The 22969-nt window shown below is 39.0% G+C and overlaps 1 protein-coding gene across 1 annotated transcript in view; it reads right to left on the bottom strand.

The window, feature by feature from the left end:
* Positions 1-2160: 2160 nt before the first annotated feature.
* Positions 2161-22969, bottom strand: part of Blm (BLM RecQ like helicase) — a 65326-nt gene continuing 44517 nt past the window's right edge. The window contains exons 15-21 of the mRNA XM_076849423.1: positions 21228-21418; positions 16178-16325; positions 12650-12849; positions 12006-12198; positions 9026-9148; positions 6940-7141; positions 2161-2302 (exon numbers count right to left, since the gene is read on the bottom strand). Of these exons, the coding sequence (XP_076705538.1) occupies positions 2161-2302; positions 6940-7141; positions 9026-9148; positions 12006-12198; positions 12650-12849; positions 16178-16325; positions 21228-21418 (1199 nt within the window). The remainder of the gene's footprint in view (positions 2303-6939; positions 7142-9025; positions 9149-12005; positions 12199-12649; positions 12850-16177; positions 16326-21227; positions 21419-22969) is intronic.

Genomic DNA, 22969 nt, shown 5'->3' with positions numbered 1-22969 from the left:
GCTTGCCTGATTCTGCTCTTTTGGGGTTACCCTGTGAGGGGAGGAGCACTTGCATTCCTGGGGGTATCTGGGAAGGCTAGAGGCCAAGCTGGAGTTAGGCAGCTTGCATTTACTGTGCCCCCTCCTGGGGCCAGATGAACTGAAGGGAGCTCATTCCAACCTACAACTTTTCCAGAACTGGGTCTGGGGCCAGGCTCTGCCACTTATGGTCAGACTTTTTAAGTCAAAGGTCTCCAGGCCTCAGACTCCTGCTGGGAGGTGGGGTGAGCCACCCTATTCTTGAAGCTGCAGCTGAGAGGTATAAGGCAAGGGCAGAGGGCAGTGCTGGCCCTGCACATACATGGCCTCAGCTCTCTACCATTTGGGTTCCCATGTAGTGTTGCCTGCTTCTGTTCCCTTGTAGCCCTGGAAGCCCCTGAAGGCAGAGTGTGCACTCACGAGAGGCTGAACTGCATCTCCAGAGCCTAGTACAGAGGTGTGCAGGAAACTAAAGGATGTGGCTTCACTTCTGCTCAGTGTGCTCTGCAAAGGCCCACGATGCTGCAGCAAGTGGAAAGTGATGCTGTGGCTCAGGGAGACCTTGTGCTGAGACATTATCTAGGGCCTCAACTACTGGCTTCTTGGTCCTCCATTCCTTCTCTTTACCCCTAGAGAAGCTTCTACCTGCAATTTAAGTCAGGGTTTGCCAGAAAAGTGGTTTCTCTGAAACAGTTAATTATGAAAGACGTTTTGGGGTATGGAGCTCAGCCCTCCACAAACTCATTTGGCCAGTCCCTAGCCGTCAATACAGAGCCAAAATCCTCAGGTGGCAGTTAAGGAGGCAGTAAATAAGCAGCTCCTCCCAGTGGGTGCAGGGTCCACCTCAGTCCTGAGGCCACAGGCTGTGGCTCTGAAGGCTTCCAGCCAAGCCTTTCAACACCTGTAGCATGGAAGTCCTCTCCTGAATGAGGTCAAGGGGTGGGACATCAAACAAAGGGCAAACCAAGAGCCAAGTCAATATTTAATACATTCTTATTAATAGAATTTGGCCATCTCCATTCAATGTTGACAAAACAAATTTTTTTCCTCTAGTACTGGGGATTGGTCTCAGGGCCTCATGCATACTAGGCAAACACTTTACTACTGAGCTATACCTACAACCCTTTTTATTTTTGAGACCAGATCTCACTAAATTGCCCAGGCTTAGGGCTGGGGTTGTGGCTCATTGGTAGAGCACTTGCCTAGCAAGTGTGAGGCACTGGGTTAGATTCTTGGCACTGCACATAAATAAATAAAATTGCCCAGGCTGGCCTTGAACTTTTAATCCTTCTGCCTCAGCCTCTCAATAGCTAAGATTACAGGCATGCATTACTGAACCTAGCTCCAGTGTTGAAAATTTGACAGGCAAAAGAATGGCATCTCATGGTTTAAATTCATATTTTTAATTAGAAAAATGTAGGATTTTTCACATATTTGTGAGACATTAGTATTTCTTCTTCTGGAACCAGGCCTTTCACATTCTTTGTTAGTTGTCTTCTGTATTAAGCTTTTCTCAATGATTTATAGATACTCTTTGTATATTGTGAACATTAATCCTTTGTAATGTATTTTCTCTGTCATTTGTCTTTTAATTTTGTTGTATGATTTCACAATGTCCCATGGGTGTCTCTTCCTTTGACTTCTGTGTTTCATGTTATACTTAGGATTTATCTGAGAGATGATTCAGCTGCTGCTTAGACATTCTGAGAAAAAATGGCCACAACACTTCCAGTGGCAGAAAAACATGCTATTCAAAAGAAATTATTTATTTAAGCCAGGTTCAGTGGAGCACGCCTGTAATCCCAGTGGCTTGGGAGGCTGAGACAGAATCATAAGTTCAAAGCCAGCCTTAGCAATGGCGAGGTGCTAAGCAACTCGGTGAGATCCTGTCTCTAAATAAAATACAAATTAGGGCCGGGGATGTGGCTCAGTGGTTGAGCACCCCTGAGTTCACTCTCCAATTAAAAAAAAAAAAAAAAAAAAAAAAATTATTCAAAAAATAAGAATGATCTCCCCTAAGCATTTATTTAAATATTAATATATAAGTAAAAATTTCAAAATGGCATAATAAGACTAACAGCTCTATATTCACAGATGGTCAGATGCTGACAAACAAGATCTATGTACATCAAGACTTGGTTGTTATGAGAATGCATATGAAGGCCTAAGAAATGGTCTATTTATAGGCTTTGGTGGCGCCATAATTCCCAATTTTCTTCTGGCCCCTGATGCTGCCTGAGAACCATGCAAGGCTGAACTGGATCCCATTATGTTGGAGGATTTACTAAAAATGTGACAAAGGAAAAAAAAAGAAAAAGAAAATTAAAATGGTAAACAAAAACAAAAGTGACCAGTTTTTTTCTTAACCTGCTTGGAGCCGTGATCCATGATTTTCCTTGGCTCATGTTTCTGTAACCCTGGGTAAGGTAAATTTCCTTTATTAAATATACAGAAAATTGAGGATGTGTTTTTACTACTATTGTAGCTAGGAGTAAAAACACATCCTCAATTTCTTGAAGGAAGAAAGGACCACTGCCCACCATATAAATTTATCCTAAATTTGTCCTTCTAAATATCAAGGATTCTTTTTTAATTCTGTGATTTGTGACCAGGCCTCAGACCCTCTCTCTGCCTACTCCTTCTTCTGCCTACAATCAGAGCCACTCTGCAGAGAACAGAGTTGAGATCCATACACCCAGATCTATTCTGATCAAATAAAAGAAATCTTTTTTTTTTTTTTTTTGGTGGTACCCGATCCCAGGGGTGGTCTATCACTGAGCCACATCCCCTAGCCCTTTTTATTTATTTTTTTAAAAAATAATTTTTTAGGGGCTGGGATTGTGGCTCAGCGGTTGAATGCTCACCTAGCACCTGCAAGGCCCTGGGTTCAATCTTCAGCACCACGTAAAAATAAGTAAATAAAATAGATATTGTGTCCAGTTACAACTAAAGAATAAATGTTAAAAAAAAAAAAAAAAAAAAAATATATATATATATATATATATATATATATTTTAGTTGTTGATGGACCTTTATTTTAATCACTTATTTATATGTGTGCTGAGAATTGAACCCAGTGCCTCATACATTCGAGGCAAGTGCTCTACCACAGAGCTACAACCCCAGCCTGTGCTTTTTATTTATTTATTTTATTTTTTAAAACTAATATTTATTTTTCAGTTTTTGGCAGACACAACATCGTTGTTTGTATGTGGTGCTGAGGTTTGAGCCCGGGTCGCATGCATGCCAGGCGAGCGCGCTACCGCTTGAGCCACATCCCCAGCCCTGCTTTTTATTTTTTGAGACAGGGTCTCAATACGTTACCCGGCTAGCTTTGAATCTCTGATCCTCCTGCTTCAGCCTCCACAACAGTAGCTGGGATTATAGGTATGGGCCACCATGCCTTGCACATAAAAATACTTTAAAAATCCCTGACCAAGAGATATCCTGGAATTATCATACTTGTTCAGTCTTGACCAAGGCAGCTTTGTGGGCGAGTGGAGATGAAGCAGATCTGGGCTCCTGTTCATGGTCCTGCTACCACAGCCCCTTGGTTGGCCAGGAGAAGCAGGGATAAGCCTCTTCTCACCAGACTTAGCCCAGAGGAAGGCTGAAGATGTGGTTCCCTGAGGAGGGGCAAGCATCGCCTCACCCAGTGGTGTCTGCTAGGACCACATAAACCAGAAGCCACCTTGCTTACACCTAAAGATCTGCCAGTCTCTCCTCCCACTCCACTGCCCCTTAAAACCTGGGAAGAAGCCCCTGAAATAGCCTATTACAAAGTCCTTCCACCACATTGCTTCTCTTGCTGATAACAACTTTCTTTCCCCCCAATAAAATCCAAACCAAACAACTATGAGGTGAGGCCTGCATAATAACAGAGCAACACAAGCAGCATTATCTAGAGAAGCCCTTCCTGCTGCTCGGCAACCCACCCAAGTGCCAAGTTAGGCCCACCACTACTTCCATGGCACCAGGGCAGGCGGTAGGGCTCCCAGCTCTGATTTGGGGGCCAAGAATCAGGGCCACAGGCTCTAAGAGATGACATTCTCATGGGGCTGGATGAAAAGTGATTTTCAACGTTTTAACTCTTCCTCTAGGGCAGATCTGGCAAAGATCTGCTAAGGCAGCAGAGAGCAGCCTGAAGTTTTCCTATGCTGATTTCCTGCTGAGAAATTAAGCCCGGAGCAAAAACCTGCTGTTTATGTTGATTTACAGAATGAATCTGCCGACAGCAGCCTCCATTTCACTGGGGCCATCCATTTTCCTCCCACTCAGACATCCAGGAACACAACTGGCTCATTGTGTGTTATCCTGGAGATGTAAGACTTGGAGGGCAGGGTGGAGAGTTAAGATCTCTGGCAAAGAGCCAAGTTTATTCTCTTTCTGTGCAGGGAGGGACTCTCAACCAGGTGAGCAGACTGGGAGCTGGGAAACCACCTCTCAGAGAAGCCAGTAGAAACCAGGAGAGTGGAGTGCAGATAGAAAGAGGCTGTGGCAAGGGGGAAGAGAGTTACAAAACGCACTGGTGTCAGCCAGTGAGGATTACAAAGAATCCCATCTTAAACACACAGGCTAATTAGAACCTGGCATGGAAACTGGAACTGGCTTTTGAACAAGTATGAGTTTGACTACTTATTAAGTTAGGTTTGAGGTGACAGAGTAAAATGCTTCACTCTAAGAAACAAACGTTGTGAAAATTAATTAAGGGAGTCAACAGCGGTGAATAATATAACAGGGTTTTGCTTTGTTCCAATAAGTAAAATTGAGAGAAGAGATCATGCATGTTTTTGAGGAATTTCCATAGACTAAGTGCAGAAATGAAAGTCCTCTAGGCTGGCCTGGTCCTACTTCTGAAACTGAGACCTGGCTGGGCCTGCCTCAGGCAAACCCTTCCCACGTCAGCCAGGCCACAGCTTCCCTACCATAAACCCGCTGGGGTTGGACCAGAGGCCTTTTAAGGTCTTCTGTTCTGTGTGAATGAGGAAATGAGTATTTCCCAAGGCAGAGGAATAAATGAAGGAAAAAAGAAAATGTCCTCAGTAAAGGATATCTGCCGGTCACTTGCGCATTAAAACCCACAAAATTAAACTAACATTTACTAATTCCTTCAATTTTTGTACTCTGGCAGAAGGATTAGCACATACAAGATGTTTGTTTATGAACTTAACAAGAAATGACAATTTGGTAACGTTTGCCTTCCTTTCTCTTCCCCCATTCCACTTTTGTTTTTTATTATCCAGAAGGAAAAGAGGTAGAAAAACCACAAAAGCAAACACAACAGATTGCAAAAGTTGACTGCAGACTGGTTGCCCTCTCTCTCTGCAAGCAATTCTGTTACAATATACAGTCATTTTGGAGCCACAATCAGCCAGATTGATTGGAATTGTTCATCCTGCCAGACCTTACCTACAAGGCAGAAGGTGGAGGTGCCCTGGCAGAAGTCAGGAAAGATGCTACTAAAAACTATGCATTATAAGCATGCTGTCAAGATATGACCATACTAGCTTTTGTTCTTTGCTTGGTATACAGACAGCCCCCAGAGAAGACACATCCCAGCAGAGCAAAGTGGGAAAGGGAAGATAGAAGTCATTTATGTGGCCCGCCCCCAAGACGCCTGGCTTGCTTGACCTTTTGGTTTCTCCACTGTGGTCTCTTCTCTGCAACTCTTGCAGTGGCTCATTGAATGGCAGTTAATGAATAGTAGGGAGCATCTGCATATCTCCAGGTGGAGGTTCATAGAGTTCTGCTGCCATGAAAAGCAGTGTAACAAGTACTGGCAGAAACATAAAAGCCAGAAGGGCACAAAACCCTTTTCTATTTATTTAACCGGAACATGATTTATGGTACTTTTGGTGGAAAAATCTCTTAAGAAGCGCAATTATCCAAAAACAAAAAAGGTTTCTAAGGCAAGGTCAAAATTGGAGAAATTTTGTTGGGCACAGTGGTATATACTTGTAACTCCAGCTGCTTGGGAGGCTGAGGCAGGAGGCCAGTCTGGGCAACTTAGTAAGCCCCTGTCTCAAAAAATAAAAAGGGCTAGAGGGCTGGGGTTGTGGCTCAGTGGTAGGGCACCTGCCACCCATGTGTGAGGCCCTGGGTTCGATCCTCAGTATCACATGAAAATAAATAAAAATATTGTGTTCATCTACCACTAAAAAAATATTAAAAAAAAAAAAAAAAAGGGCTAAGGATGTGGCTCACTGGTAGAGTGTCCCTGGGTTCAATCAAACAAAACAAACAAATTGGAGGAGCTGGATGGGAGGGAAAAGGAGGGGGCAGGGGATTAGCAAGGATGGTGGAATGTGATGGACATCATTATCCAAAGTACATGTATGAAGACACGCATTGGGTGTCAACATACTTTATATACAAACAGAGAGATGAAAAATTGTGCTGTATATGTGTAATAAGAATTGTAATGCATTCCACTGTCATTTATTTAAAAATAAATTAGAAAACATTAGTCATAATCAATTTAGGAGTAGATGGTTTAAAAAGTCTGGAATAGGGCTGGGGATGTGGCTCAAGCGGTAGCGCGCTCGCCTGGCATGCGTGCGGCCCAAGTTCGATTCTCAGCACCACATACAAACAAAGATGTTGTGTCTGCTGAAAACTAAAAAATAAACATTAAAGAATTTTCTCTCTCCCTCTTAAAAAAAAAAACAAAAAAACGTGTCCTCATTATTAAATTGGCTTGAATTAACATTGGGGACAAGAACCAAGCTTTAAAAAAAAAAAAAAAAAAAAAAAAAGTCTGGAATAATGTTTTTGTTTTGGATCAGACCTTAACCCTCAGTTCATTAGCTGGAAAGGCAACATTTAACAATGGCTAATTTTAATAAATGCTTCAAAGCATTTATATATACTTGTCCTTTTCTCCCTTATACTCTATGTTGTAAAAGACATCAAAGAACATACCCTTTTGGCTTGAAACCACCGTAACTACTTTTTCTCCTCTTAGACTTTTGGGAGATTGGCATCTTCTTCCTCTTTCTTTCATTTCTGGTTTTATTTGTAAAGTAATGAGAAGACACAGGTTCTTCCTCATCGAGTTCCTCAGGATCATTCTTTCTGGGGCCTCTGTTGCCTGGAAGGCTTACCCCTGGAGAACTGTCCTTGGCTACAAACAGGAAATGCAGACATTTACAGGTGATATGGAGCTGGCCCATGTGTTCTACTGTCTGTATGAAGATACACAGCTTCACAGTTCAGACACACAGATACACAGTTCAGTCAATCCCCAGCTGCTTTCCTGGTACCTTCCTGCCATATTGATTCAACAGTTCAATCAGGTTTAGCTCATATTCTACCTTTTGCAGCCTGCACTCCTATGATGAACTGGGCAGTTAATCCTGCTATAAATGTTAAACAATTTTATCTATGATTTTAAACATGCTGAAAAAATAAGCCCAACAAAAGGGAAACATAAATTATATTCTGCCTTGGCTTTGAACAATAGTTTCTTAATAAATGGGTATCAGAAAATTCTAAACCATATTTCTTCATAGACAAAAGCTACTTCTTTGCATAATTGTTGTGAATATTTCACATCTTCTGCAGGAAAAGGGCCTGTATGAAAGCACACATTTGCAAAGAATACCTATGGTAGTTTCTATAGGTATCTGTATTTGAATGCAAGGCATCCTTAAAGGAAGCTGCTCTGGTGTGCCCTCCAGGCCACCCTGCTGCCTAGTCGGATGGGTAGCATGGAGGGCTTGGGATTCCAACCCTGGTTCATATGGGAAACAGATACTGCACAGGGGAAAGAGCACTGTCATACTAGTTGTGTGACTCTGGAAAAATGAAAAGTTTCACTCTCCTCATCTGTAAAATGGGGGTTGTAAGGATGAGATGGTATAAGACAGTGAAGCTCTTGTCACAAAGTGCTTAGAAGAGGGAGTAATAGTCACCACGCTGTTGGGATGTTTCCCTGAAGCAGCCCTGTCTGTGTGCACAAAAGCCCCTTCCAAACTAGTTATGACATGAAACAAATGTGAAGCTTCTACCAAGGATCACCAAATATAATTAGAGCATGGCTTTTATTTTATTTTTTTGTGGGGATGGAATCCAGGGTCTCACACATGTTAGGCCGGTGCTGTACCAATGAGCTACATCCCTGGCCCCAGAGTGTGGCTTTTAATGAAATAATTATCATATAAAGGAATTTATGAGGAACCTACTTTTTAATGGATAAAAAACATTGTAAAATGAAAGCTTAAAGTACATGTTCATTTATTTCTCTTTTTGCTCACCATTTCATTAGCCTGGAGAAGATTTTCCTTTGCTTATTACAGAAAAAGGAAAACGTTGAACTTGGCTGGTCTGTGAGGTCTTATTGAATGGCAATATGTTAGTGGAGGGCAGACATCTGCCCTTTTACTATTTCCTGCAACAAAATATTTCCTTGTTCTCTGTTTTTTTTTTTAGTCAGTACATTCCACAGCCAGTGATGAGGCCCTACAGGACATGCCTAAAGCGACTTTTGGGAGCATCTGTTAATGATGCCCTCACTAGGGCATGTTCTTTCAATGACTAATAACAGTAGCATTCTGAAGATTTGTTCATTTTTTCCAAAGCATTTGAACCTCTACATTTTATCTCCAGATATACTTGTTACATAACATGTTCCTTCCTCAGATAAGGACACTGAAGCACAAAGAGGTTGCTGGTGGTTTGCCAAGGATCACAGAGTAAGATAGTGACAGATATGAGATGGGCACCCAGGGCTGCTATTTCTTGGTACTCACTTTACCAGAACCAGCAATGACTGGGCCTAATGTTCCCTTTTGGGCCCTATTAGCAAGTTTAATAACTGAATAAACACTAGTGTTCTCTCAGAAGTGCCTCTATACCACTGGGGCTGTTCTGAGGATTTGAACTTCAGTGTAACAAGGTGTAAGAATCATCAACAGAACCCAGAAACCACATAATTCTAATCCAGAGAGATATATTGCTTAACATTAAAACAGGCTTTTATAAAACACACATTTGCTGAATACCGAACCTGGCAATGTCCACTCAGAGTATTTCTGTAATATTGGAATCACTTCTGCACCATATTTTTCCAGCTTGTCTTCAGTAACACCATCAATTTGAAGTAAAACCTCAGGATCAGAAGATAAAGATTCTGTGCATGGGTATAAAATTAGGAATTTAAATTACCACCCATAGAAAATCCACTGAATTCATGCTCATTCACTCTTTCAGTTCATGTCTGCTAAATGCCCGCTAACTGCAGAGCACTGGGCACAAAGCACATGGCCCGATTTTCTGTTTTCTTGTTGTGGTGCTGGATATTGAACTCAGGGCCTATGCATGCTAGGCAAGCACTCTACCAACTGAGTGATATCCCCAGCCCACACAGGCCGCTTTAGGCAAAGTTAGTACCACAGAGGCAGCAGACAGGCCCAAAGGGCAGAAGCCATCATCCAATTCCAGCAGGGAGGACACATAAACCAGGGCAGTGAGTGGGAGAGGGCCATGGGCTTTGGGCAATGTACTCAGACTTTAAACAGACTCTGCTCTTGCCACTATTCCCACTGCCAAGATTTGCCCAGCTGCAAGACTGATGTCCCCTGTATTTGCTGAGAACACCCACATTTCTATTTCCAGCTCTGACTTCTTTCTGGCACTCCAGACTTGTACACCCTGCCCAAGAGACCTAACCAAATGCTACTGCCCCCAGCCCAAATTTGTTCTTCATCCAGTCTTTCCCATGTGGAATGCAGCAATGAGCAGGCAGTTCAAAATTCAAAATCCTCTACAGACAGACAGCACATCCATCTTGCAACTGGACAAGTCTGTCATTTTAAAGGTCACTCTGGCTGCTGTATGGAATATAGACTGTGAGGGAAAGATGGAAACTAGGAGCCTGGTGGGAGCCAGTGCACGAACAAGTAATGATAGAACAATCTAGAATGTAGGAGTGGAGTCAGAGAGGAGAGACTTGGTTAAGTTTTGGAGGCTGAATCTGTAGCATTTGTTGTGTGGCTATGGGGAGTAAGGGAGTAATAATTCCTATTTATCTGACTTGAGCAAAGGATGGATTTCAGATCCTTTCCAATCTGTGATTTTCACATCATTCCTATGTTTAGAGGAAAAGCGATAGACTGTGGGACAGAACAGAAGGTTTATGAAGGGGGCTAGTGGAAGATGAAGTGGGAAAGGCAAGTAAAATGTAGACCCTTGATAGAATTTATATTTTATCTGTAAAGCTGTTGTAGTTTTAGTGGTTTTTGGAAAGATTAAGATGTACATAGTGCTCACATCTGGACATAAGGAGACCAGTTGAGAAACTACACTAATAATCTTGGGAAAAAATGCTGTTCTTCATTGATTCTAAGTCACATATTTTTTCACATAGTAGCATTCCGGAAGTCAAGATGCATCCTACAATTGCTGATGGCCATTGGCAGTTATCTTTTGGTTGTTGCTGGTCCAGGTAACTTGGTCCCAGCTATTAATACTGTTGACAGGTTAACAAAGTCACTCTATTATTGGTATCTTACATATATAACTTTGCTACATAACATCTTCAAAGAGTTTGTACTGTGATTAGCATTAAAAAAGCAACTATTAAAAAAAAAAACTATGAATGCAGAAAAGCTGGAGACACAGTAATGGGGAATAAATTTGGCATTAATTTACTGAGTCTTTGAGGAAATGACCACAATTTCAGTTTCTTTCAATTTTTTTATGTGACCTAAAAAAAGAAGATGCCTAGGGGTTGGGGTTGTGGCTCAGACGAAGAGTGCTTGCCTAGCATGTGTGAGGCACTCATCACCACATGAAAATAAAATAAAGGTACTGTGTTCACCTACAACTAAAAATAAATGTTAAAAAAAAAAAAAAGAAAAAGAAAAAAAAATGCCTAGAGCAGACGAAGCAGTATTACATTTTTGTTTCCAGAAGATGTGCAACCTTTTGTTGATACCTTTTGGTGGGCTGGGGTGTAGCTCAGTGGTTGAGCAGGTGTTTAGTATGGACAAGACCCTGGGTACAACCCCCAGTACCATAGCACACAACAAAACAAACCAGAATGAGAAACATTAGGACCTGGACACCTGAGTGAAAGAGTGATTTGGCAGTAGGGGTAAGAATGGAAGAGAGAGGTGATGATTAAGAAACTCAATGCAGGAAGAAATGTGCACCAGTCAATTATATGAACAACTTATTTTTCAGAGACTTTACTACTGAAATTCTAGGTTGATCTATTTCAATCCATGGAAACAATCAGTAAGTACTTCTTAACTAAAGACACATCAGTATGCTAGATCCAGATTCAAAGAAGCATAAAGCATGATTTCTTTTTATAAAAAACTTAGCTCTTCACAACACTGACTTTTGCACATGGAAATGAAGCTAAACATTATAAGGCAGGTAAATAATCAGCACAAATAATCGACACCTGACTTTACATAATACAATTAACCTCATCTTTTAACATCTAGCATTAGAGCAAAATATAAATTTAAAATCATACCACACACAATATGATATTTATATCAAAACACACACACACACACACACATTTTTTTTGGCAGTGCCGTGGGTAGAATCTGACCACTAAGCTATCCCCTAGTCCTTAAAACTCTATTTTGTGTGTGTGTGTGTGTGAATCCAGGTTTTTTTTTTTTTTTTTTAAAAAAACCACTAAGCTACATCCTTAGTCCTTTTTATATTTTTTGAGACAAGGTTTTGCTAAGTTGCTGAGGCTGTCCCCAAACTTATTATCCTCCTGCCTCAGCCTCATGGGTCCCTAGGATCACAGATATGCACCACTACACCTGGTGGAACTGTTTATGTCTTCAAGAATTATGATTTTATCTCAAGAATGAGTTTAAATGGTTAAAGAGCTTTCAAAACAGAGATTAAATAAAATAATTAAATAGACTGGACATATTTATCACTCAAGAAGTTCCTTAGTAAGGTGAATTTTACCTTATTAATCTGTGCCATGTAATGAAAGGTACACATGCACCTACCTGCAAGCTTCTTGAGAGTAGCAGTATTAAAAATATTGAAGTAATGGACACCAAAAACTTTCCCCAGAGATTTGCAGACTTCTGTAAGTTCTCCAAGACATTTCTTAACCATCTCTTCCCTCTCAGATACTTTTGCCACTAAAGCTTTTTGTTTTTTCAAATTGCTGAAATTTTCCATTTCCATAAAATCTACCTTTGTGAGAAAGAAATCATAGGAGTAGATAAATGAACACTTGCTCCCAAATAGGGGCTTTATTCAATGATTAACTGCATTTATTTATTTATTTTTGCATTACTGTTCTTCTAAGTAGACAATAAGCCCCTTTGGAATAGGGGCTATGGATTCTCCATTTTTCTGTCTCCAGGATCTGGTATAGCATAGTTTCTTAAAAAATGCTTATTAAATGATTATAGGAAGATTTAGTGACCCCAAAACCCATTAAATTCATTTTGACAGATGTCAAATAACTTGAATTCAATTTTAAGCTCTTTCCAATTAAGAAGTTCAGAATATGTTCCTATAGGACAGCATCTAGAAATGTGGTATTGGTAAGCCTTGGGACAGACACTGCACTTTGCAGTAATATACTTTGGTCCACTCACTGTGAGATAATAAAATAAAACAAACATTTAAAATGGCTTACCTTTAAATGCCCATTTAGTATACTCTGGGCTTTTGTTCCCAGCATTATATAGGCAATTGGTTGGTCATTGGCATTGATATATAAGTCTTCATCCAAAATCTTCTCAAGTATTAGCTTTTTAAAAAGTCTTTCAGCATTGTGACGTGAATAAGCAGATCCCTTTCCAAATATACCTGACTGAATTTTTGCACTCTTACTCCCTAAAGGCAGAAGAAGTTAGATGAGTAAATATAGGTATACCAACACGCTTATAAGAAGCTTAAAAAGTCATTCATGAACATGTTTGACCAATAGATCATCTATTTCATAGGAAAGTCTGTGGTACAAATCAACACTCATTTCTGTATAAGAATATCTGAGTGAAATTCTAAAATTTCTGTGGTTGCATGTACTTTTTATTTTTGGTGCCAGGGATGGAACCCAGGGCCTTGCACATTCTAGGAAAGTGCTCTGCTACTGAACTACACCCTAGTTCTTTTTATTTTGAGACAGGGACTTGCTAAGTGGTAGAGGCTGACCTCAAACTTGCAATCTTCCTGCCTCAGCCTCCCAGGAACTGGAATTACAGGCATATGACATTGTGCTTGGCAGCTATCACTTAAAATGTTTTTATTTTCAGCCAGGGTCACCATTTGAAATTTATTTACTGAATCCCCACTATGAAAGACCATTTATGTTATTCCTTTCACTTTCTCCTTCCCCAAAATTTGTTAGTTATATCCTATTTATCGGTTCATCTTTTTTATTTGGTACCAGGGCTTGAACCCAGGGGCACTAAATTGCTGAGGCTGGCTTTGATCTTGTGATTCTCCGGCCTCAACCTCCCAAGTCACTGGGTTTAGAGGCATGCATGCCTGGACATCTATTGATTGACTATTTCTGTACCTTTAGAAAGAACTCCCCACAAACATCCTCCCCTCTATAAGAGGTAATGTGCACACGAAGCCCTTCCATACTCCTTTTATCCTACTTTTATTCTAACACGTTGAGATTAGCATTTACATGCTGGCCTGTCTGTAACCATGGTTAAGTCTATATGTGGATTCTAATTACTTATTTTATGACAAGTTTCTTCCATATTTGGAACAATGTCCTGGCTCTTATGCAATCCAAAGGAAAATGTTTACTTCATCCATGTCAAATGGATTATTTTTTATAAGTTTTATCAATTATTCAAAATCAAGTTATGATTTCTTTTGTTTTATATCTGATCTTGGCTCTTATATAATCTCCCCCTTGGAGTTTCCAGACCCTTCTCTTTTGTTGGTCAAGAAGTAATGTTTGGGGCTGGGGATGTGGCTCAAGCAGTAGCGTGCTCGCCTGGCATGCGTGCGGCCCGGGTTCAATCCTCAGTACCACATACAAACAAAGATGTTGTGTCCGCCGTAAAATCAAAAAATAAATATTAAAAAAAAAATAAGAATGGGATATTGAACTCTCCTACTATTATTATAAAAAAAAGAAGTAATGTTTGTGTTAATCACTATAAACAATAAAAAAATTTTTTTAATTCTTTCTATATACTGATGGAGACTCGTTATTCTTGACCTTCTGTTACAATTTGTACAGATTGCTACTGGCCGTATAGCATAGCCGTTATGATGGGATTTCTTCTCAGTGGACTCACAGGTCCGTGCCACTATCTAACATCTTGTGATGTGTGATCATTTTGTTTAGTTCCCATGATTGCTGATATTAATCTGATGTTAGTCTGGTTTTAGTTCCTGTTTTTTCTTTTGAAAGCTTAAGATTGTCTTTGACGAGTTTTAGATTATGCCACCGTGGCATAAAAATTATTTTGAGCAGAAGGCATTTGAGTTCCTGAAATCTTTTATCTGCTAAAAAGAAGAGTCTGTCCAAAGAACCCAAAAGAACTCACTTGTCATCAATTCCCTCCCTGGGATAAACCAGAGAAGGTTGATCTTATAAGCAAAGATGAGAAGTCTGTACACCATACTTAAACAGACATGGCCACAGAAAATGTCCTATCTCCCATCTAATCTCTGAAGGGCCCATTTACCTACCTTCTTTCCTTTGTACCAGGGTCTGAACCCAGGGGTGCTTAACCATTGAGTCATATACCCAGCCTTTTTTATTTTTTGGGACAGGGTCTCACTAGGTTCCTTAGTGCTTCACTAAGTTGCTGAGGCTGGCTTTGAACTTGCTATATCCTCCTGCCTCAGCCTATGGAGCTGCTGGGATTAAAGGTGTGTGCCACTGGTCCTTTTACCTCTCCTTTTTAATTTTTTTACATTTTTTATTAGTTGCTGATATTTATTTCTTTATTTATATGAGGTGCTGAGAATCAAACCCAGTGCTTCACACTAGTATGGCAAGTGCTCTACCACTGAGCTACAACCTCAGCCCCCAGTTTTCCAATCATTTTGCTTGGATCTTAGAAGATTTTTTTTGACTTTATTTTCCAACCTTTCTTTTAAATTTACTTTGTCAATTCTGTTAAGTGTTTAACAGCTCTTTCTTATGCTTTCTTTTCCATAATATTAAATTGCTATTTAAATCTTTGTGGTAATATTAATTTGGAATCTTCCCTTCTCTCTCCTTAAATTACTGCCTATTTTCTAAATTATCTCTATCTCCCAGGGAGAACTATTTTGCTTATTTATTTCCCTCTTCCTTCCTTCTCTCTCTCTCTCTCTCTTCTGTACTGGGGATTGAACCCAGAGCTACTCTACCACTGAGATACATCCCAGCCTTTTTAATTTTGACAGGCATCACTAAATTGCTGAGGCTCGCCTCAAACTTTCTTTCTTTTTTTTTTTAAATTTTTTAAAATTATTATTATTTTTTAAAATTTTTTTTATTGTTGGTTGTTCAAAACATTACATAGTTCTTGATATATCATATTTCACACTTTGATTCAAGTGGGTTATGAACTCCCATTTTTACCCCGTATACAGATTGCAGAATCACATCAGTTACACTTCCATTGATTTATATATTGCCATACTAGTGTCTGTTGTATTCTGCTGCCTTTCCTATCCTTTACTATCCCCCCTCCCCTCCCCTCCCCTCCCCTCCCCTTCCCTCTTCTCTCTCTACCCCTTCTACTGCAGTTCATATCTCCCCCTTGTATTATTTTTCCCTTTTTCCTCGCTTCCTCTTGTATGTAATTTTGTATAACCCTGAGGGTCTCCTTCCATTTCCATGCAATTTCCCTTCTCCCTCCCTTTCCCTCCCACCTCTCATCCCTGTTTAATGTTAATCTTCTTCTCATGCTCTTCGGCCCTACTCTGTTCTTAGTTACTCTACTTATATCAAAGAAGACATTTGGCATTTGTTTTTCAGGGATTGGCTGGCTTCACTTAGCATAATGTGCTCTAATGCCATCCATTTCCCTCCAAATTCTATGATTTTGTCATTTTTTAATGCAGAGTAATATTCGCCTCAAACTTTCAATCCTCCTGCCTCAGTCTCCAAATCACTGGTATTACAGATGTGCACCACTAGGCCCATCTGAATTTTTTAGATGTTTAATTTCAATTAACTAAAAAAGAACAGATGACTTACCCAGGAAAATATCAACCAGCATGTTCATAGTAAATCTTCCAGAAGGACCTACATGTTTTATATTTCTTGTTCCTTGTGATGAACTATACTCTTGAACAAAACTTACAATATTTTTCACATCATCAGTCACATCTCTTGTTTTATAATCCTATGAATAAAAAGATTACCTTCTGCTATAGTTAATATAATGACAGATAGATTACTACAGTTTAATATTAACTGTAGTAGACTCGTAACTCATTTCTAGACCAAAACTAAGACTAAAAATTAAGGAAGTTTCAAATGTTTCTTCTTGCCAAAGTTCTAGTACAATTAGTATTCTATCTACTTTATTACTGTTTCACAAACATATCTTGTCTTTCAACTATCTGCCAGCACTCTGTGGGTAAGAAAAAAATTATAAATATATAAAATCCTTCATACCTCCTGAAACAGTGCTCTATTATTTCCCATCAGTTCACTGTCTCATTTCCCTCACGTGCCCCAACCTTGCCCACTTTTTGAGTCCCCATTACTGATGATCTTTCACTTCCACTTATCCTAGTTTTCTGTACTAGCAATACTGAGCACACTTGTAATTCTGAAAATCTACTGTCTTTGGATACATGACTTCATGCATGCTCTAGGCAAGCACTGTACCACTGAGCTAGGCCCTAGTCCTCTCACTCCCTTTAACCCTTGTTCACTTGCTACTTTCTGACAACCTGAAGTTGAACAAGTTTCTTGTGTTATATCAACAATCAGTAGTCTTTCTGAGGTCCCATCCAGAAAAGTCCAGAGAAACCCCTCACTCTAATATCATCCCTGCCTTAATTCTTGGTGACTTCAGTATGTAGAGATGACTCTCCAATTTCTGGCCGTAGGTATCTGGATTTCCTCTGCTCCAATGATTCTGTCTTCCAACTACATCAGCCACTTGCTCTCATGTCACACCAATAATGGCAACTCTTCATTCTCAGACTATCTATCCTATCTTTTAACTCATGCCATCTAGCACTCTGACTCCAACAAGCCACTGGGGCTGCCTAGCCAATGATCCTCCACCTCAGATGTCCTCCAAACTCAGCTTAAATTTCACAACAGTTCTTATTATCATTACCTCATGTCCATCCACCTGCTTTTTGGTCAGTTCATGGCATTACTTGGCAATACACGTTAGGTCCAACACACCTGTACCTGTGTCTGAACTTAGCTGGACAAACACATAAATTATGTAGAATATCTTTATTTTCATATATGGCCACAAATCTCAATTGGACCTTTAATGTTGTAGGTAATTATTATATATCCCTAGTGTATTATTCCTCATTTTTTTTTTTCTTTTCTTTTTTTCCTTTGGTACTAGGTATTGACCCCAGGGGCACTCAACCACCGAGCCACATCCCCAGGCCTATTTTGTATTTTATTTAGAGACAAGCTCTCTCTGAGTTGGATAGGGTTTCACTATGTTGCTGAGGCTGGCTTTGAATTTTCGATCCTCCTATCTCATCCTCCTGTGCACCACCATGCCTGGAGCTCCATTTTTTTAAAAATATTTTTTATTATACATGGTCACAATATCTTTATTTTTATGTGGTGCTGAGGATTGAACCCAGTGCCTCATGCTTGACAGGTGAGCACTCTACCCATGAGCCACAACCCCAGCCCCTAATACTCTTTTTTAAATACCTGTATTTCATTTGTTTTATTTTTAATGTGATGCTGGGGATCGGACTCAGTGCCTCACACATGCTAGGAAAGTACTCTATCACTGAGCCAAAACTCCAGCCCAGACCTCCATTTTTTTAAACCATAGAAACCCACAAACTATGGCATATCATCTAGGTGTGTTGTGTTGTGTTTTTTTTTTTTTTAAATTTTTTGGTAGTTGTGGATGGATAGCATGCATTTATTTTATTTGTTTATTTTTATGTGGTGCTAAGGATCGAACCCAGTGCCTCACACATACAAGTGCTCTGCCACTGAGCCACATCCCAACCCCTGGATGCATTTTTAAAAATAAAATTTAACTGGCACAGTCATAGAACATGACTGGAAAATTGATATATTTATTATGGATGCTTTTGGGTTACAATGGCAGAGTTGAATAGTTCTAGCAGAAATCAGGTAGTCATAAAGTCTAAAGTATTTTACTTTCTGTCCCTTAATATAAAGTTTGCTATTGGCCGTGGTGGTGCACACCTGTAATCCCAGCTACTCAGAGATCCTGTCTCAAAAAAATTTTTTTTAAAGTTCTGGGGATATAGCTCAGTGGTAGAGCACACCTGGGTTCAATCCTCAGAACAGGGGATACGAGGTCACTTGGAGAGTTGTCTATATTCAGTCTCCAATTTTTGCCTCATTTTACTGAAAACAGTCAAGTCAAGGTCATTAAGATTTCTGCAATGCTAAATCCTATGCTGAATTCTCAGTCCTTCCTGTACTTGACTTAGCAGCAGCACTTGACATGATTAGCACTTCCTCCTTCTTGAAACACTTCCTGTACTTGGTTTCCTTGGCTTTCCTCTTATTGCTGCTCTTTCTTGGTTTCCTTTCATAGTTCTTCCTCTTTTCCTCAACCTCTTAGGAGCCATGGTAAGTCTTTGGTTTTCTTATGTTCTGCCTGTTTTTTTTTTTTTTTTAAAGTGCTGAGGATTGAACCCAGGGGCACTCTACCACTGAGCTACATTCCTAGCCCTTTTTTATTTTGAGACAGGGTCTCACTAAGTCGCCTAGATTGGCCTCAAACTTGTGATTCTCCTCCTTCAGTTTACCGAGTAGCTGGGATTACAGGTGTGTGTCATTTTGCCTGGCCCTTCTGCCTAAGTTTATACTCATGAAGATATTAGTCTCGTGGCTTTAAGTATCATCTATTAGTTAATGCCAACCACTCCCAACTTTACATGTATCACCAACCTCTTAATAAAATTCCTGAATCAAACAGACCTATGTCATTCATGTCCAAAACTGAACTCTTGATCTTCCTTGTCAAATAGCCTTCTGTATTTTGACTAAAGGTAACTCCATTCTTGTAGTTCCTCCAGTCCTTTAGCCTTCATTTTGCTGTTCTGGCCCTCCATTATACCTCTTCCTGTCACAGACTCTCAACCCTGCTCAGACATGGGGCTTCCTGCGGTCCCTCTAGTGCTCCAGGACTACTCTCCACCTCAGGGCCTTGGCTCTGGCTAATGCTTCTGCCAATATGCTCATATTCAGAGAGCTGCTCAGCTAACTTTCATTTCAAGTTTTTGCTCAAATGGGCCAACTTATCTAATATTGCATTTTGGACCCCACCCATTGTTCCTGTCTTCTTACTCTGCTGAACTTTTCACCAAAGTTCTTTTCCTTAACATATTCTTGTTGTGTATATTACTTGCTATCAGCCTTCCCCTACTAGAATGCAAGTTCTACAGGGCAGGTATTTTTATTTATTTTGTTCAATAATGTGTCTTAAATTCTTAGAAAAGTGTCTGCTATAGAACAGGTCCTCAACAAATATCTATTGATAGAGTAAACTGATTAGCGCTGTTTATAGGGTGGAGTGGGAAGAGACTTGTGAATCTGCAGATTCTACACTGAGAGAGTAAACTCCCCTGTTTTGGTCAGTGCTGCAAATCTCAATTGCAGCAATTACAATTATATGAACACATATGTCTCTCCCTTCCAGACTATGAACTGGTCTACAATGTGTTCATTTGGGAGTCTCCAACATTTTGTAAACATTTTAAAAGATATGAAATGTGAAAATATTCTATAACCAGTCTTGTAGACATTAAAACATAAAATTGCCATGATAGGTACAATACGTACCTAATGATTGAATTTAACAACCTCCCAAGGTTATTTGAGGACAGATCATACTGAACTCAGAAGCCATTGCCATTATTAGTATTATAATTGTTTTTAGTACTGGGGATTACCTGGGGTGCTTTATCACAGAGTTACACCTTTAGTCCTTTTAAAAATATATATATCTATTTTTAGTTGTAGCTGGACATAATACTTTTATTTTATTTGTTTTTATTTTTATGTGGTACCAGGGATGGAACCCAGTGTCTCATGCATGCTAGGCAAGTGCTCTACCATTGAGCCACAATTCCAGCCCCCAGTCATTTTTTATTTTGAGATAGGGTCTCATTAAATTGCTGAGACTGGATTTGAACTCGAGATTCTCTTGTCTTAGCCTCTCTGGGATTACAGGTGTGTGCTACTGTGCCAGTGCCATTCTTTGAGGGTTAAAAAAAAAAGAGTAATTTAAAGTACTTGAGTATAAACACAGTACCTACTAATGCTACTCTTTCAAGATTTTTTTTTTTTTAATTGTATTTTTTTGTGGACTGGAGGTTGAAACCAGGACCTCACACATGCTAGGCAAGTGCTCTACAACTATGCTATAGCCGGGTGCATTTTAAAATTTTATTTTGAGGCAGGGTCTCACTAAGTTGCCTGCCTCAGCCTCCCAAGTAGCTGGGATTACAGGTGTGTGTCTTCCAACTGACTGAGATCTTTAAATATAGGTTATTGTTGATTTAAAATATTCTACCTGCCCATGTTAGATCATTTGGCATGTTTATGAATTAATGATATTTCTAAAATATTCTGTAAATATCAGTGCACATATGTAACCTCAATATTTTGAACAGGTGGATGTCTAGTATATTTTCTTAATAGTCTTCTAATTCTAAAAAATGATATTCTATAAAATATTTTAAGAGGGCTAGGGTTGTGGCTCAGTGGTAGAGTGCTTGCCTAGCATGTGGGAGGCCCTGGGTACAATCCTTAGCACCACATAAAAATAAATAAAATAAAGGTATTGTGTCCAATTACAACTAAAAAATAAATATAATATAATATGTGTGTGTATATAAAGAATTTTTCTATTCCTAATTATGATATGGAGGACAAGCCCTTTCTCTTGTCTTTTGTGGCCCATATTCTGGGATCTAACTTGTGTTTCCTTTTTTAAGTTTTAAGAGAAAAAAAAGAAATAAAAAAAAAAAAAAAAGCTGGCAATTTCCTTAATTATTAAAGAATTAAAAACAAAACAAAACTAAACAATAACTCATTTTACCTTTGTTTTACAGCAGTTATCACAAGAAACATCCGGGTATTTCTTACAAAAATCAGGGTTAAATCCATTTTCTCCGAAGTAAGCTAAAAGCTGTATTCTCCTGCATTCTGTTATATTTTCACAGTAATGTACCATGCTATACAAATTATTGAAATGAGTCTCTCTTGTATGATGGTTTCCATCTTTTTCCACTAAAAGGGATGAAAAGCATAGTAAAACATACTTATTACATTAGAAATTTAAAGAATAGCACAGAAATACTTAGAATTATAGAACTTTAATACTAAATAAGAAAATTGTTATTATTGGCATTCTATTAGTATAACAATTTCTTATTACAATTAACTGGGATTTATGTTTATCTCAAGATTTTAATTTAATTTTATAGAATTACATTTTAGATTTTTGTTTTCAAATTAAAAAATTTTTTTGGTGGTGGAGACTGAACACAGGGTGTCCGTGTTCTTACCACTGAACCATATCCTCAGACCCTGAAATGGAAAGATTTTTTTTCAAATTTTCATTATTTCCAATGATGAAGGCTAGACTTATATTTCCTATATTATCAGATAGGCATGTACTGAAGTTAATATCCAAAGAAAGCATGGCATAGAACTATGGCAGTGGGTTGTACACCTTCCTGAGTCTGTGAGGTCTAAGCAGTTAAGCCAGTGGCTCCACAACTATATGCCGAGGGCTAGAGGTGTAGTTCAATGGCAGAGCTTTGGTCCAGAGTGCCCAAGGACCCAGGTTCAATTCCTAACACCACATGTAACAAAACCATTGTGCAATGAAGCCTGGAGTGCTGTAGTGAACTCTTAGGTGTAGGTTATTTTAGATTTAAGGCAAACAACAATAACTGACATTGTCGAATACCACACAAACAATTTGAGGTACTTCATGGTTTTAACATTAGATTCTGCTTTACTTTTTCCAATAACAACATTATCTTTGTGAAGCTAAAAATTTGACAGTTGCTCTAATAAAAACAAGTACCTCAAGAAAAATGAATGTTATCTTGTTTTTCTTTGTCTCCATGCTGGGCTGAGGACAGAACCAAGGGCCTTGTGCATGCTAGGCAAATGTTCTGCCACTAAGTCAAATCCCTGACTCAAGAAAATGAATGTGAAACAGAAAATGAGAGTGGTAGTGCTCAATTTGATTCTAAAATTTAAAAACAGCAAGTACATACTTTCCATTAGTAAGTGATATAGTTACTTAAGAATAAAATAAAAATCAGATTTCTTGGGCTGGGGATGTGGCTCAAGTGGTAGTGTGCTCGCCTAGCAGGTGTGAGGCACTAGGTTTGATTCTCAGCACCACATAACACATTAAAAAAAAAAAAAAAAAACCAAAAACAAAGTGAAGATACTGTGTCCACCTAGAACTAAAAAATAAATCTGATTTCTTCCAGTTTATTAGTATTATTCTTCAAATAATTTAATATTTAATATTAAATAATATTTCAAATAATTTAAGTCCTAATTATGAGTCAAAATAATTACAATTTAAATATTTATACTAAACTATTTGAATTTAACAATATAGATGCTCCCTGACTTATGAAGAGGTCACATCTTGATAAACCCATTGTAAATAATTTATATAGCTTTCATACCATTGCAAAATCGAAAAATTATCATTTAATCTATCACAAGTAGGAGACTGTATGGGTTTTGTCTAAAAATACAAGTGGGCAAACCAAGTGTAAACAAGGGATTTTTTTGGGTTAATACCCATTT

Source organism: Callospermophilus lateralis, chromosome 3 (genome assembly GCF_048772815.1).
Source record: "Callospermophilus lateralis isolate mCalLat2 chromosome 3, mCalLat2.hap1, whole genome shotgun sequence".
In the NCBI taxonomy this organism is placed as follows: Eukaryota; Metazoa; Chordata; class Mammalia; order Rodentia; family Sciuridae; genus Callospermophilus; species Callospermophilus lateralis.
The sequence above is the reverse complement of the archived record's forward strand: the minus strand, read 5'-3'. Positions and strand labels throughout refer to the sequence as shown.